Source organism: Buteo buteo, chromosome 17 (genome assembly GCF_964188355.1).
Source record: "Buteo buteo chromosome 17, bButBut1.hap1.1, whole genome shotgun sequence".
NCBI lineage: Eukaryota > Metazoa > Chordata > Aves > Accipitriformes > Accipitridae > Buteo > Buteo buteo.
Genome location: NC_134187.1, coordinates 185,073 through 200,494, shown reverse-complemented (window position 1 = coordinate 200,494; position 15,422 = coordinate 185,073). Strand labels below are relative to the sequence as shown.

At 43.7% G+C, this 15,422-nt stretch overlaps 1 protein-coding gene across 1 annotated transcript in view; it reads left to right on the top strand.

Moving 5' to 3' along the window:
* NRBP1 (nuclear receptor binding protein 1) overlaps positions 1-15,422 on the top strand; it is a 40,907-nt gene that overhangs the window by 12,702 nt on the left and 12,783 nt on the right. The window contains exons 3-7 of the mRNA XM_075048777.1: positions 2,637-2,759; positions 3,154-3,255; positions 3,349-3,438; positions 3,958-3,998; positions 5,346-5,440. Coding sequence (XP_074904878.1) covers positions 2,637-2,759; positions 3,154-3,255; positions 3,349-3,438; positions 3,958-3,998; positions 5,346-5,440 — 451 coding nt within the window. The remainder of the gene's footprint in view (positions 1-2,636; positions 2,760-3,153; positions 3,256-3,348; positions 3,439-3,957; positions 3,999-5,345; positions 5,441-15,422) is intronic.

Here is a 15,422-nt window from a genome sequence, read left to right as displayed (position 1 = left end):
AGACTAGTTCAGCTGGCAGGGACCTACAAGGATCATCTGGCCCAACTGCCTGACCGCTTCAGGGCTGACCAAAAGTTAAAGCACGTTGTTAAGGGCATTGCCCAAATGCCTCTTCAACCCTGATAGGCTTGGGGCATTGACCACCTCTTCAGGAAGCCTGTTCCAGGGTTTGAACACCCTCTCGGCAAAGAAATGCTTCCTCACATCAAGTCTGAACCTCCCCCAATGCAGCTTTCAACCATTCCCAGGCGTCCTGTCCCTGGATCCCAGGGAGAAGAGCTCAGCACCTCCCTCTCCACGTCCCCTCCTCAGGAAGCTGCAGAGGGGTCGCCCCTCAGCCTCCTTCTCTCCAAACCAGACCAACCCAGAGTCCTTGGCCGCTCCTCAGGGGACATGCCTTCCAGCCCTATCACCAGCATCGTTGCCCTCCTCTGGAGGCGTTCGAGGACGTGAACATCCTTCTCAAACGGTGGGGCCCAGCACTGCACACAGTACTCGAGGTGAGGCTGTACCAGCGCTGAAGACAGCAGGACGATCCCCTCTCTTGGCCGGCTGCTCACTCTGTGTTTGATGCCCCCCAGGATGCGGTTTGCCCTCTGGGCTGCCAGGGCACACTGCTGGCTCCTGTTGCGCTGCTGCCGACCAGCACCGCCAGGTCCCTTTCTGCAGGGCTGCTCTCCAGCCACTCTTTTCCCAGTTTAGGCTTGTGCCTGGCATTACTCTGTCCCCGGTGCAGAATCCAGCATTTTTTCTTGCTCAGTTTCATGCTGTTGATGATTTCCCAATGCTCCAAGCTATCTAGAGGCCTCTGCAAGGCCTCTTGTCCCTTGAGAGAGTCAGCAGCAACTCTCAGTTTAGTATCCAATGAACACATTTTTATAACGCAAACTTTTAAAGTTGATATTGTAGAATAGTAAATTTATTACCTCAGTGGACTCCTTTCTTTTCTCAATTCTTATTTGTACATGTTCTGTTGCTGTGTTACTCCTTGTCATTATGCATTATATTAGGACCTCAAGTTCAGCTGATGGTTAGCGTGACCTACAAATTGTTCTTGGTACCCACCTCATACAACAGAGTTTCTTTATAAATACAAACCTTAGGTTTTTTGCATTTCAGTATGGTCAGCTAGATGCTTTGAGCCTGTACCTAGTCTACCAGAGTTAAAAGCACTGCCCATTAAAAACTGGTTTCTTTCTCTTAGTCTTATTAGTTGGTATTGTGTTATCGGTAGTTATTTCCTATAGCATAGTGTTTAATTCATTTAACTGTTGTGGGTGGCAGAACATTTGCATCAGTTCTCATTAGCATAACACTGTAACTGAAATTGAGTAAATTTGATCATGTAAAAGTGGCTGCCAAGGGGGAAGGGATTTTTGAGGAAGCACTTATGTATGGTGAAAAGCTTCCAGCAAATGGGATGCTGATGGGCTCCCTGGTGAGGGAAGAGGAGGTGAGGCATAAGAGTAGGAAAAGCTGTGAAATGGCCAGGACTTTGAGGTGATGTAAGTGGAAGATGAGTCTGAATTTGCGAGCCAGATCTCTGTATTAACTTTTACCTCAAGGGGAGAATTGGATCAGCTGGAATTGAAGTGATTCTGGGTACGTGGCCAGTTGATGTGAATAGTAGTGGTTGATGGTGACTATTACAAGGTAAATTCTACCCTCTGTCTTCTCTTCTGTAAGTACTTTGAGACAGGAATCCAGTTTTATCACTGCACATTGCCTGGTGCAGTAGGACTATAACCATAACTGGACCATAACTTCTGCATGCCTGTGAAATAGCATGTAAAAGGCATTACAGAACAGCAAGATGCTCTAGATGTTGGAGAGAGGAACCCATATACATCTTTGGATGATGCTACATATCTGAGGAAAAACAGTATTATGGTGAACTTTGCTGCTGGGAGTGTTGTTCATCTTGTATCTCTGCAGGTCTTTTAGCATTAAGTACTTCCGCAGCCCTAGCCATTCTCATGCTAGGCTTTAAACTTTTGCTTTGTCAGGTACCCTCCTCTTACCTTGTTGCTTTCTTAGTGCTTGTCTATGTCTTTAATATTAGGTATGGATGTACTTGTGCTGGGTTAAATTTTGCATTTATTAACCAAAGAAATTATTGTAGCAGTTTCAATTGTGTAATCAATTCCTAAGTGTATTCCCAACTTGCAGCTTTATCTTTGTTTCTCTCTGCTTGTATCAGTTTCCTCTCTTGAGTTTTGTGTCTCATCACCTTTCAGAAAATTTCTCCAGAAAGTCATGTCAGAGTTCTTGAGACTTTTTTTGTATCCCTTTTGTATGGTTGGAGGGGTTTTTTTGTGGCTAAATGAACTACGGGTATCATAAAACATAAAAATCTAATGTATTGTTGCCAAAAGGCAGCTTATACTACAAAACAGCCTTTCTGCAAAAGAAGTTTTTCCTCGAATATGCCCAGGTCTTGCTGCTTATGCAGCCTACAATGTACTCACATTTGGGTATGTACCATTCCTGAAATATATGTGCACAATCCTGTCCGGGAATGCTCATTGAATTAAAAGTTAATGGGTAAAGTTCATAATACTCAAATGAAGGATGCATGGTAATGATCTGGTCTTGCTGGCTTAGAACTCACATCTGTCTCCATCCTTCCCATACAGGTGAATCAGCGCAATGTCCCAGGGATCGATAGTGCCTACCTGGCCATGGATACAGAGGAAGGTGTGGAAGTTGTTTGGAATGAGGTTCAGTTTTCTGAGCGGAAGAACTTTAAGCTTCAGGAAGTAAGTCTATGTGTTTCCCAACAAGATGTGGGAAACATACCTTGCACCAGGGTGGGATTATAGATACTGGTGACCTTTCACGTGGATTATTGGCTGGATCTGGAGGGCCGTGCTGCTCAAATGTAGCAAATTCAGCTTAAGCCTGGCCTGTGCAGAAGACGTGACAGAGAACTGTCATTGTGCTATTTCCATGGGCTCTTGTGTTGATTTAGTCTTGGTGATCAAACCATGCTCAGCTAAGGTGCAGTGTGGAATGAAATCAGATGCTGTTTGTCCTTAGCATAGGAGCTTAAAGTGTACAGTGTCGTTTAAGGGGACCAAGACCCAAGAAGAAAGTAAGATATGGGCTGATGTGGTCTCTGATGTTACATGTGTTTGTCTCTCTGATGTTAAGGAAAAAGTTAAAGCGGTGTTTGACAACTTGATTCAGCTGGAACATCTGAACATTGTGAAGTTTCACAAATACTGGGCTGATGTGAAGGAGAATAAGGCCAGGGTAAGTAAAACAAACAGTCTGTTGGGTTTTCTCACTGCATGTTCTGTAGGTAATTAGTGAAGCAGAGGGTAATGTCTCATACTGCCCCTACAGGTGATCTTCATCACTGAATATATGTCTTCAGGGAGCTTGAAACAGTTCCTGAAGAAGACAAAGAAAAACCACAAAACGATGAATGAAAAGGTAACTCTTTTTTTCATGTATGCCTATATTCATATATTCACTTAGTGCCGTCAGCCTCTGGAAGGCTCTTTCAGCAGAGGATCCTGATGAGAAGGCAACCTGGTGATAACATGTGGCTGCAATTTCTTTTTATTACTGTAAACTAGTTTAGTTGCAGGTTCTTTTGGACAGCTGTTCTATGCTGTTTGCTTTGTTTCCAGCAGTTCTGCAGCTTCACATGTATGGTGTGACAGGCATGTCCATTCCATGTGTGCTTACAGGAGAGAGGGAAGGCATCTGTGCATGAGAGGAGTTAGGAGGGGAGGTGTGTTTCTTGACCCATACGAATATGTAGAAACTAAACTGAGCATGAGAGTACCGATCCTCTTCTTACTTCCTACACACCTGTACTGGGTAAAAGCTAAGATGCCACAGAATGGAGTGTATATTCCTTCATATGAACAGGCTATGAATGACAGAACTATGAACTGGTTCCTCTTCCTTGAATGATTTTTATTGGTTTTGCTCCTGTGTCTGTAGGCCTGGAAGCGATGGTGTACCCAGATCCTCTCTGCTCTCAGGTATGCGAGTTACTGATCTTGTGGTCTAGCCATCTGTTTAAGTGTAGCATCTTTTGTGCTAGAATATTAAAAGCTGTAAACATACATGCTGCCAAATGTTAGCAAACTTCATGGAATGGAGCCTGGAGAGCACTTTCAGTCACCCAGCCTGAGTCTTATCCCAGTCACAGTCTGCAGAGTGTCAACTGCACTTTATATAACAATCCCAGAGTCTTCAGTTAGACAATATTGATGCCTCTAAAATAAACAGGTGCAATGTAGGTTTTGGATCCTGACAGTTGCGACTGATACAATAGTGAGTGTGGGAGTTGAGCATCAGGGAGCTCTCCAGAGTATCCAACTTTGTAACCTGGATCTAACCGTGGCCAAGAGGATGTTGCAAAGAAGTCTCAGAGAAATCAAATTCCATGTGAGATGAGTGAGGAAAATTTTCTTAGTCTTGCCAGGCTGCAGCCCTGTAGGATGTAGTGGATTCATAATTATTGTGGTGTGATATTGTTAGAAGTGTATGTGGATCTATACTTTTCTTCATGATGCAGATTTTCTGCAGCCATCTTAGTGCAAGTCAATTGAATAGAATGTGTTTTGGTTTTTTTTTTGTTTTGGTTTTAAATACTCTTCTCTACCTGAGCCAGAGTTGGTGTATAGCTAGTAACAGCCTTGGAAAAAAACAACAAACCCAGATGTCAGAGCATGACTCCCACTCCATAGAGAAAATTCTATTGCTATTTGGCTAAATATAGCTGTTGATGAATAGTTGGGATTCTAATAATCTTTTGGGAGCTGACAGTCCTTATTTGTGCTGGCTGCTAACATAAAATCAAGCAGAGTGAGGCGCAAGAACAGGTAGCCTCAAATATACCTGGGACCTCAAGCACTGAAAAGCTTTATTTGTGCCTGCTGGTAGACATGACCAATCATGTTTATACAGCACTGAGTGCTTTTTTGATGCCCTGCGAGTAGGGCCAGAGTAAGGCTCTGATATTTTTTGTGTAAAATTGGAACCCTTTTAGCACCCACCTAGCAGTACTGGGATGGATGAAATAGTTTCTTTACCCCGGTACCCTGGGTTTCTTCAGAACTGATCAGAGAAAGCTTTCTTTTTCCCCCCATGTTCTGGAGATTGTTTGTTAAAGACAATTGCTTAGTTTTCATGATTCTCTCCTAGCCTAGAGGCTGATGTACAGTCACTTAATTCTACCTCCCTGCCATTGTAAATCCCTGGCATATGCCCTTTGCCCTCCTGTTCTCTTCTGATGTTGCTTGAGACAGGGAAGGGATGAAGGGAGGGATTCCTGGCTGCAGCCTTGGTAGTCTCCTGACCAGTGCTCTGTTCTGAATCTCTAGCTACCTCCACTCCTGTGATCCCCCAATCATCCATGGTAACCTGACCTGTGACACCATCTTCATTCAGCACAACGGACTGATCAAAATTGGGTCAGGTAAGTAAGGCTTTTTGGAGGTGACCCTTGCCTATGGGACAAACTGCTCAAACAGAAAAAGGCCTCTAATCCTTTCAAGGTTATCTGGCATGATAGGCATGTATGTATGCATGTTCCTCCATCTCCACATCAGTTGTGCCAGAGATTGGTAGAAATCACTTTTGGTTGGACCACCTTCAGGCACAGGGAGGACTGATGCTGGATACTGTTTCCCTTGTTAGCCCTGTTCCTCAGTTTTTGATCTCAAGGGACTGACCCAAGAAATGGTGCTGAAGCTTTCAAGTTTTATATGCACGTTATCCTTGGATTCATCTGCTCTGTGATCTTTTTCATGTTAACACACACAGAGTTCTCTTCCCAGTGTTGTGAAGTTTTGAGAGCTGTCTGGAGGGCTGTGTCCACTGAGGCCACGAGTGCTTCTTGTAGCAGCCAACATGTATAATCAAGTTTACAGACTCTGGCTGCAGCAAGCTGCTTGTCTTGGCATCCTCATCCAGCATCACTTGCTTTGGCCTGGGCTTCAGGATGCTAGTTTGCCTTGGGCCTGTTTGGCAAAGACATGCCCTGTTCAGGCAGCCACCCTGTGCTGAAATGTTTTATTTCATAAGTAAGTAGTGATTTTTCTGGCAGTACAGTGTATCCTTGCATACTCTGTTTTTTTCACCTTTGCTGTTCTTATGTCTCTAAAAAATCTGTCTGCAGTCAGGATGCATTATGTTGTGCCTTGACATAACCTTTCAAGTGACAGCTTTGCTATCTGTTGTCCAACTTATGCAAGTATTCTCAAACCTGAGGAGTGTGCACTTGCTGTCCTGTAGGCTTTTGTCTGTGTGAATTCTTGGTTTGATGTTGACAGTATACAGGAAAGAATGCTCTGTTTCGCCTGTCATCTAAAAATAGCCTCTCTTCATAAACTGCAAACCTCTGTGGCTTTTCTTTCCATCAAAGAACTCTTGTGTTGTCTCTCTGTTCCAGAATTGGGGTCTCTGTTCTCTATAACAAACCTCTGATACATGCTTGTACCCAGGGAGACTAGGTCATGGCAGAAGGAACACTCAGTTCTTTATCTGCCTGTAAACTTGGTGACTTGCTCTTCATACAGGCTGATGACATCATGGAGTTTACTTTATTATCTTTCCCTGACTTTGTTCAGGTGGGAGACATTTCCAGGGGTTATGTACATCTGATACCTGTATGCTGGCAAACACAACTGGCTCCCTGGCATTCAATTCAGGCTGCTTATGGGAAGTCTGTTGTAGATTCAAGTACATAAGCGATCCTTCTCTTTCTAGTTTAGTTTAAAAGTATTATACAGCTGCACTCTTTCTGATTGGTAGCCAGGACTTTGTTTGTAAAAACAAACCACTTGAAGTTGGTATCTAGAGCCATGGCTTTTTACTGGAGGGAGGTTCTGCAGATCAGCAAGTGTGACATTCTCAAGAGTATTCGGACTCCCAGTGGTGCCATTCAGAGGCTGTCTAAAAGAAAGGTGGCTTCCTTGAGTGCGAGTCACAAACAGTTGCCTCAACAGAGTTATAACTTTGCCTGCTCCCTCCTATTCCATAGAGCTTTGCTTCTGTTGGGCAGGGTGGGAGGGTCAGATGCAATTAGACTGATGTGCTTTTCCAAAGAGTAGCAGGTCTCTGTGTGCTGTAACGACTGTATCCTCAGCAAGAAGAGGACACATGCTGGAGAGCATGACTGTGCAAGAGCAGTGCTTAATTGCAGTTGTTCCTAAGCAAACTTCTATTCCACAGTTGCAGGCTGCCTTGCTCACCTTGTGTTCAGGAGTGAAGTGATTTATCTGGGCAATTCTTGTCCTTTCTTAAGTAAAAAAGGAAGTGAGTGCAAGTGGACTAGTGGTCAGAAGAGGAATCCTCCAGATGTGAAAGCTATAGCTCCAGTGCAGGCTGGAATTAAAGTTGCCAGTGTTGCAGAATGTATTCTTATTCCTGTAGTGCCCACCCAACTAGGAAAGTCAAAACCATGTCATCAGAACTGCTGACTGTATTCGATCTTGAGATTCTCTAGTACTGCTGACTGTGCAGTAGCCAGACAGGCTATTCTCATGTTCGAGCCCTAGAGCAACAGTTGCTTTGGGATTACTGACAATGGTAGGTCCATGTTTATTGCTTCATGTAGTTATTTCTTACAGCTGGCTGGTATCAGAAAACTTTCCTGTGTTTACCTAAAAGAAGCAGGGCAGTAATTCTCATGGATTTAAGGGGGATAATTATTCAGTGCACTGTGATCTGCTCTTTGATGCTGTCTCTGTCCCCAGCACCATTCTGGGCTATGCTCCTGAAAGCTCCTCTTCCCTCTACTTTAAGCAAAAGAGAATACTTGCTGAATGTGGGGTCAAAACTCTGGGGAGAGGAAGCTGCTAGTGTGTTCTGCAAAACATCCCTCTGTCTGCTAGATGAGGAAGTACTAGAAGAGTAGTGCCTGTGACTTGTGTTGCATTGGAAATGGCTGGTACTTGTTCCTGTAACACCTGTTTAGGTGTGGGAGCAGCCCTTTTGCCTATCACTCCTTGCTGCTACTTCAGATTGCAGAAGCCCATGCACTAGAAGGACTGACCACTGTTTTTCTTGTTCTGCATGTAATTCTGGATCAGTCTTTTTTTTTTTTTTTTCCTAGAGACACCTGTGCACTGCAGGAAGAAAAGAGATTGGTTTAGTAGTAAGGTGTTGCTGCTACTATTGCATTGAGTTTTGGGAAGAGGGATGAAATCTTCATATGCTGGGGGTCATCTGTGGAAGAAAAAAGGGAGTGAGAAAGAGGGATTTCTCATACTGCTTAAATGCACAAGCTATTCATAATCCATTAATTTACTAACTTTTTTTCTTCCCCTAGTGCCATAAAGTGCAGGGTTAATAGATTTAAGGAGGAAGAGTGTCAAATGAGTGGGGAACTTTGGAGAACTTGTGATGAGGATGGGAAAGACACCTACAGTTCTTAAACTTGCCACTGGTGTTTCCAGAGGCAGGATGTTCCAGCTGCTTTCTGTTGTTGTGGTCAGATGAAAACATTTCTTGTGAGAGGTCCAAGTTGTTTTCTGTGTACTCTTCCACAGGATCCACATGCAACAGCATGTTGCATCTGTGCTTATCTGTATTGTCTAACAAGTGGACCTGTGAAGGGAGTGTGTTGCGAGATGCTTTACTGTGACAGGTCAAAGGTACTCTGTGAAGGAGAACAGTGTGTTTAGACAGGGTGTTCAATGCTGCTGCTTGCTTGTGTTAAGCAATGTTGGGAGGTGTTTCTTGTAATTTGCAGTGGGAGTGTAAGAACCAGTCACAGGTGGAAAGAAGCAATGGGTTTGAATTAAAAATCCTTTTTGGCAGCTCTTGGAGTGCCCCAACAGAACTGAGGCCTCAAACTGGAGTGTCTTGTATGTCTTCTCGTGCCCCTGAGACATGCCAATGTATTAGGATGTGCTGAGTGATACTTCCAGTAGAGCATAGGGGGAGGCTTAGTGTTGTGCTAGTATATTTCCAAATAGTGCCTCCAGGTACTCAGCTGGTGCATATGCTTTCCTTTCTTCAACATACCTGACCTCTAGGATTCCTTATATATTTGACTGCAGTCTGTCCAGAGCTTCTTTTCACTTCCAGGCCAAGGCGCCAGTTAACTCTGCTATTAAATTATGTGGCCAGGTATGTAAGTATGGGTTCTGATGCCAAGATCTATGCCCAGGAGAAGCTGTTGGGATGTGGAGAAAGGTAGTTGTCTGCTGAAGGGGATGCTAAGGGACTGTAGGGCACTCACAGAAAGAACAGAATTTCCAGCTTCTTAGCCTCAGAGTTGGCTGTAATCTTCTACTTGTTCAGAGGTGTCTTGTCTCCCTTGCCTAGTCTGGTTGTCAATTAGAAACACTAATGTTCCTTACATAAATTTATTTTTAAAAGGTGGCTGGAGGCAGGGCCAGATTCTTAGTCTTGTCCATGTTTTGCCATGATTCTGACTTAGCTGTCTCTATCAATGTTAAGTGCTTGCTGTTTCATCAACTCATTGACTTCTATCTTGTTTTACTTCCCGCTTACGGGCTGCTCTGTTACCAACAGTCTTTCATAGGATATTTGCTAATGGTGAGCAAACTTCTCCGCTCCTGTGATGTGATTACCACTATATATGTAATGTACATTATTTTATTTGTGTGTGTGTGCGTATATATTTATATATGTGTGTGTGTATATCTATATTTGTAACACACACAAACATACACACTCTCTCTAATTTATTTATACAGTGTTCCCTTGCTATAAGGCTGCTATGTAAAACTGTTTGGCTTAGGTGCATCCTACTTTGAGACCTTGTGTTCTGTGCTGGGATGTAAACTGTTCCTTGTGCTCTCAGCCAAAGCCTTACAGAGAGGGAGCACTGCCCTTTGTGAAGTCTCCTGGTTGTTAGTTCTCTTCCTCTCCTTGTCCTTAGAGTGTGCTAGTCCATGGGCCCTAGTGCATGCTGGCTCCTGCATGTCAAGCCAAGCGGATGCATTGTTCTGAGCTCTTCCCAGCTGAACTTTCCACGTACATTAGGCTCTTTCCTGCTACTGCTCTGCTAGACTTGGCTGGGCACCAAACCTGGACTAGCCTTTGCTTTGTGCTTGGCTATCCAATTGCTTGCTTGTAGTTTTAAGTCCTTAGATGTTTTGGTTTTAAGATGAATGTTTCAGTGAATGTGTCTGGCTCCTGATGGCCAGAGAGACATCCTGCCCAAATGAGTCCCTGATTGTGAAGTAAGGTTTACTATTTCTGTTTCCCCAGACAAAGCTCTGTTTTTGGGGAGACCTGTGCATATGAGGAGGGAGTTGGACTGGTGGGGGCTGGAGAAGGATTTGAGTGCTGCAATTTTTAACCCTATTAAATAGAATGCTGCATTTACATTTAAAATAATTATTTATTTTTTTGCCATCAGGGTTGTTCTCGATGGTTAGAGTTTGTTTTGACTGAGTTGGGAACCTACCAGCTGTCAGCTGGAAGTGGTGGAAAGAGAAGGGCCTGTCCAAATGGGCTCTGTGCCTTCTTAGTGTTTGCAGGAGGAGGATGTGCTGTGCTGCTCTGCATCGCCAGCAGAGTGGAGGCTCCTCAAAAAGCTAAATCTGGGATCTTAATCTAGCTGAAGGGGAAGTTGATGTAGTCAGGGCTTGCGGCATTAGGATGGCAGATTTCCTTGGGGGTGGCTTGTTTACCAGAGTGCTGCAGGCTGGGCAAGTTGGGCTGTGGCAGTCGTGTGGCAGGCTACCTTTGTGGGGTGGAAGAAGCAAGGCGTCACACCAGCAGCAGAGTGGTCCAGGAACAAGCCCACAGAGCGGGATCATGACCAAGCCTGGGCTTCAGTGTGGGTTCAATCACGCTGATGGCAACAAGGCTTAAGACTAGCAAGCCATTTCTCAAACCAAGTCACCACTGTGAGCAGAACAAAAGACCCTCATTCTAGCAAGACAAGAAGGGCCTCAGCCAGTGGTCTCCAGGCTTAAGAAGATGCTGTGGTATCTCAGATAGCCTTGAAATACTGAGCTTTCTTGGCTGGTTTCTTGAGGACTTATTTTAACAGTACTGTCATATCACTATGTACTGTTCATAAGAGAGCTAGAAAATGTTTAATCCTTAGATCTTGAACAGTGATTTGGGTTTGAAAACACTAAATGTAGGGTATAGGGCTCCTGTTTCTCTTGAGCATTTTGCTAATAAGGTTGTGAGTGACATGCTTTCATGACTAATCTTATTTTAGTCATTACTTCACTCTCTTGGATTTTGTTACCTGATGTTTAAAGACTTGTCATGCTGTTTTTCATATCCTTAACGGACACCTGAGACACTTAGCATGTGATGTAGAAATAAGATGGGGGTTACTAGGATATTTTGGATCTGGCTTTTTTTTTTTTTTTAACTAAGGTGAGTGTGGTTTAGAGAAAAAATAATGGGCAGTTGAAATCAGCAGAAATAGAAAAATCTATCATAAAAATGGAAAACTTTTTCACCCATGTTGGTGTTCATTTAGGAAGATTTAACATGAATTTATGTAGTTTTGCTTCTAGCCATACAGTTTTATGTGTAGAGTCAAGCACGTCCTCTACCAAGCCAAACGTTTTCAGTTGCTTAGAAACTTGGCAAAACTAAGGCAGACTTTCACAAGCAGAGAAGAAGGTTTATCTCTGACTACAGATGCTGCTGGGAATGAGGTCTGGCAGATGAATAGTTTTGAGTGGAACTTTTTTTGCCCAGAATGCTTCAGAAAGTTCAAAGTGGTATGCAGGGGTTTTTTTTGGTTGGGTTTTTTTTTTTTTTCGGCTTTGTCTCACCTTGGTCTATGTTGTCTTTAAGACTCCCAGTGTAAAAGCCTGTCATAAAGTGAAGATTGTTCTTGAAAAACTCTCTTGAACAAACTGGGTGGAATAGCATGAGGTTAATTTCTAACTGTAATAAATTGTCAGGCATCTCATGATCTAGCTGCTGTTACGATTACTAGAGTGGCAAAAATGGTTACCAGAGACCTGCCTTGATTTTGTATATAAGCACACACCTCAAGGTGGGAGGAGCAGTCATAGGTAAGTGACAGTCAGTAGGCTTCTAATTGCTGTGGTTAGTTTTTGAAACGGCAGCTAACACCTGATTGAATGTGTGTTATGATTTAGTGTGTGCACCTGGGGGAAGGATGTTGATGGTTTGTTTTTTGGTTGGTGTTTGGTTTTTTTTTGGTTTTTTTTTTTTTTAAAAAGTCAGATTTAGAGGTAAGAATTGGTGTCTTTGGCCTTGTTGCCAAGTCACCAAGTGGAATGCATACTTAACAGATGAACCTCCTACTATGCTGTGATGGTGATAAACTCTCATTTTCATTTTGCAGAAGGTTTAAAAGCTGGCTTTTGCTTCATGTGCTTGCTTTCCTTGCTCAGTATACCTTCTTTGTGCTGCTGTGAGTCATCTCATTCATGAAAACACCAGAAAACAACTATCTTCTAGACTGGTTGTCGTTTTCAATTAAATAGGATCTTCTAAAAAGGTTTAAATTTCCTGGTTTAGTGCTCCAGATTATGAGAACTTGCCTTTTCTGTGGTCAAATTTATTCTTTTTGTGTTGTGTTGAAGGTGCCTGCTGCTTCAGCTTTGCTGGATTGTGTTTTTTCTCTGCCTTTAAGTGGGTTTCCAGGATGTGTCGGGGATGTCTTATAGTCATCCAGGTCTTCATTTGCCCATTTGAGTATTAGTATGGCAGTTGCGCATGTCTACTCCTTTTTGGGGTCCTTTGATTGAAGGCATGTGGAACATTAGCATTTTAGAAGGCTCCTTCATGCCAGTTCTTGAAAGATCACTTGAATACAAACTTAGCAAGTATACATCCCTGTATACCAGTACATGCTCAGGGCTAACCTTCTGGAAATGAGCTCTGCAGATCAGGACCTTGGGGTCCTGGAGGACGGCAAGCTGACCATGAGCCAGCAATGCACCCTGACAGCAAAGGTGGCCAACAGGATCTTAGGCTGTGTTAGGAAGAGCACTGCTGGCAGATTGAGGGAAGTGATCCTTCCTCTCTCCTTAGCGCTGGTGATACAACATCTGGAGTGCTGTGTCTAGATCTGAGTTCCACAGTACAAGAAAAGTATGGACTTACTGGAGCGAGTCCTGCACAAGGCCATGAAGACAATTAAGGGACTGGAGCATCTGTCCATGTGAGGAGAGGCTGAGAGAGCTGAATCTGTTTGGCCTGGAGAGGAGAAGGCTCAGGGGGATCACTTCAATATGTATAAATACCTAATGGGAGCAAATGAAGAGGAGGGAGCCAGCCTCTATAGTGCCCACTGACAGGACAAGAGATGATGGGCACAAATTGAAATACATGAAGTTCCATCTAATACAAGAATACCCTTTTTTTTTTTTACTGTGAGGGTAGTTAAACACTGGAACAGGTTGCCCACAGAGGTTGTGGAGTCTTTCTCCCTGCAGATACTCAAAACTGAACTGCACACAGTCCTGGGCAACCTGTTCTAGGTGGCCTTGCTTGAGCAGTGGCGTTGAACTATATTCTCAAGACATCCCTTCCAACCTAGACAGTTTTGTGATTTAGGCCTTGAGGCATGTGAGCCAAGTAGTGTTTTCACTCTAGCTTCTGCTTTCAGAGGGTGAGCTTTTCTGTTTATTAAGTCTTCCAAGGTCATCTGTGCAGCTTCACTTCAGCATGTTGTGAAACGATGGTAATCAGAGATGTGAAGTCTGAAATTCAGGGAAGTTAAACTTGAAGTACTCAAACTTGTGGACCCTAATTGCATTTTAGTTGAGTATGCATTTATACTGGTTCAATCCAAACTTCTGTTAAGCAGAGCTGCTCAAAACATAAAATAATTTTCATAGTCATGTTTCTGAGGACTTTGTTTTTCAGTGTATGTCTTTCTTCTGGGAGTAAAAGATTCCCCCGGAGTGGCTTGGTCCATAGCATTTCAGTGAATGTCTTTTCTTGTTTTTCTGACTGCGTGTAACTCTTGTGCTGTGATGTGAGGCTACTGCAGTTATTAATACCCTGCCATTTCAGTTGTGAAAGAACTGAGCAAGAACAGCAGTCCTGCTGCCCCTTCATTTTTTTTATATAAATACTGTATTGCAGTCAGATGATGCAACCCACATCAGGGGTTTGCCCGATCTGTAGGACCTTCATTCCTCTGGTCTAGAACTTAGAACTTGGTTTTGTGTGCAGATTTCAAATCTCCCTGCATACTTTGTTCGGAATGAAGCTGTTTGTATCATGAACTCTTCAGATAAAGTACTAATAAGCTCCTAAGTCCCTGCCTAAGAGCCTGCATCCAGCCAGGATTGACAAGAACTTATATTAGAGGTCCTTTTTATCTGTTCTTGTGTCTATGGTCTTGCATTTCCTGCTCTGCCTACTGGCACTTTCTGCTTCCATGTAATGGATGTAGTCAAACATGTCAGTTTAAAACTCTGAAAACTCTGACTGTTTTTTTTACTTAAACAAAAATATCATCCACTGCTTCATAAGAAATCTGATACAGCATGATCGTTTTCCTTCCATTGTTCATTTGTATGCCTTCATATTTACATGAGCCAACAATGTGCCCTTGCCACAAAGAAGGCTAATGATATCCTGGGCTGTGTAGGCAAAATATTGCCAGCAGGTGAAGGGAGAGGATCCTTCCCCTCTGCTTGGTGCTGGTGAGGCCACCCTGGAGTGCTGGGTTCAGTACTGGGCTCCCCAGTATGAGAGAGATGGGCATATTGGAGTGAGTCTGGTGAGGGGCTACCACGATGCTGAAGGATGGGAGCATATCTGCTATGGGGAAAGGCTGAGGGGGCTGGGACTGCTCTCTGGAGCAGAGCAAGCTCAGGGGGATTTATTCCATGTCTATAAATACCTGCAAGAGGGTGCCAAAAGGATGGAGCCAGGCTCTTCTCAGTGGTGCCCAGTGACAGGACCAGAGGCAACAGGCACAAAGTGGACTCTGGGAGATTTCCTCGGAACATCAGGAAACTTTTTTCAGTGTGAGGGTGACACAGGCACAGGCTGCCCAGGGAGGTGATCGAGTCTCCGTCCTTGGAGCTATTCAGAAGCCGTCTGGACATGGTCCTGGGCAACCGGCTCTGGGTGTCCCTGCTTGAACAGGGGGGTTGGACAAGGTGACCTCCAGAGGTCCCTTCCAACCTGAGCCATCTCATGATTTTATGATTCTGTATTAATTTCTGTGGAGACGGATACCTCTCTCAAAGTACATGAATTTTTGTATGATATCAGCTCTCTGTTGCAAGTACCACTGGTTCTGCTTCAGCAGTATTTTCTCTGAAGTAAAACATGGGCAATGTTTTAAGCAGAGATTAGTTATACTACTCAGAAGCAATGTCAATGGATATGGCGAGAATGAACACAGATGTAAGCAGCTGGGGCCCTGCTGTCTGGCAGTGGGAACTGTATGTAGTGAACTTTTCATATACCAAACCTCTTTGCCCCTTCATCTCATTAGATATTCAACTGTT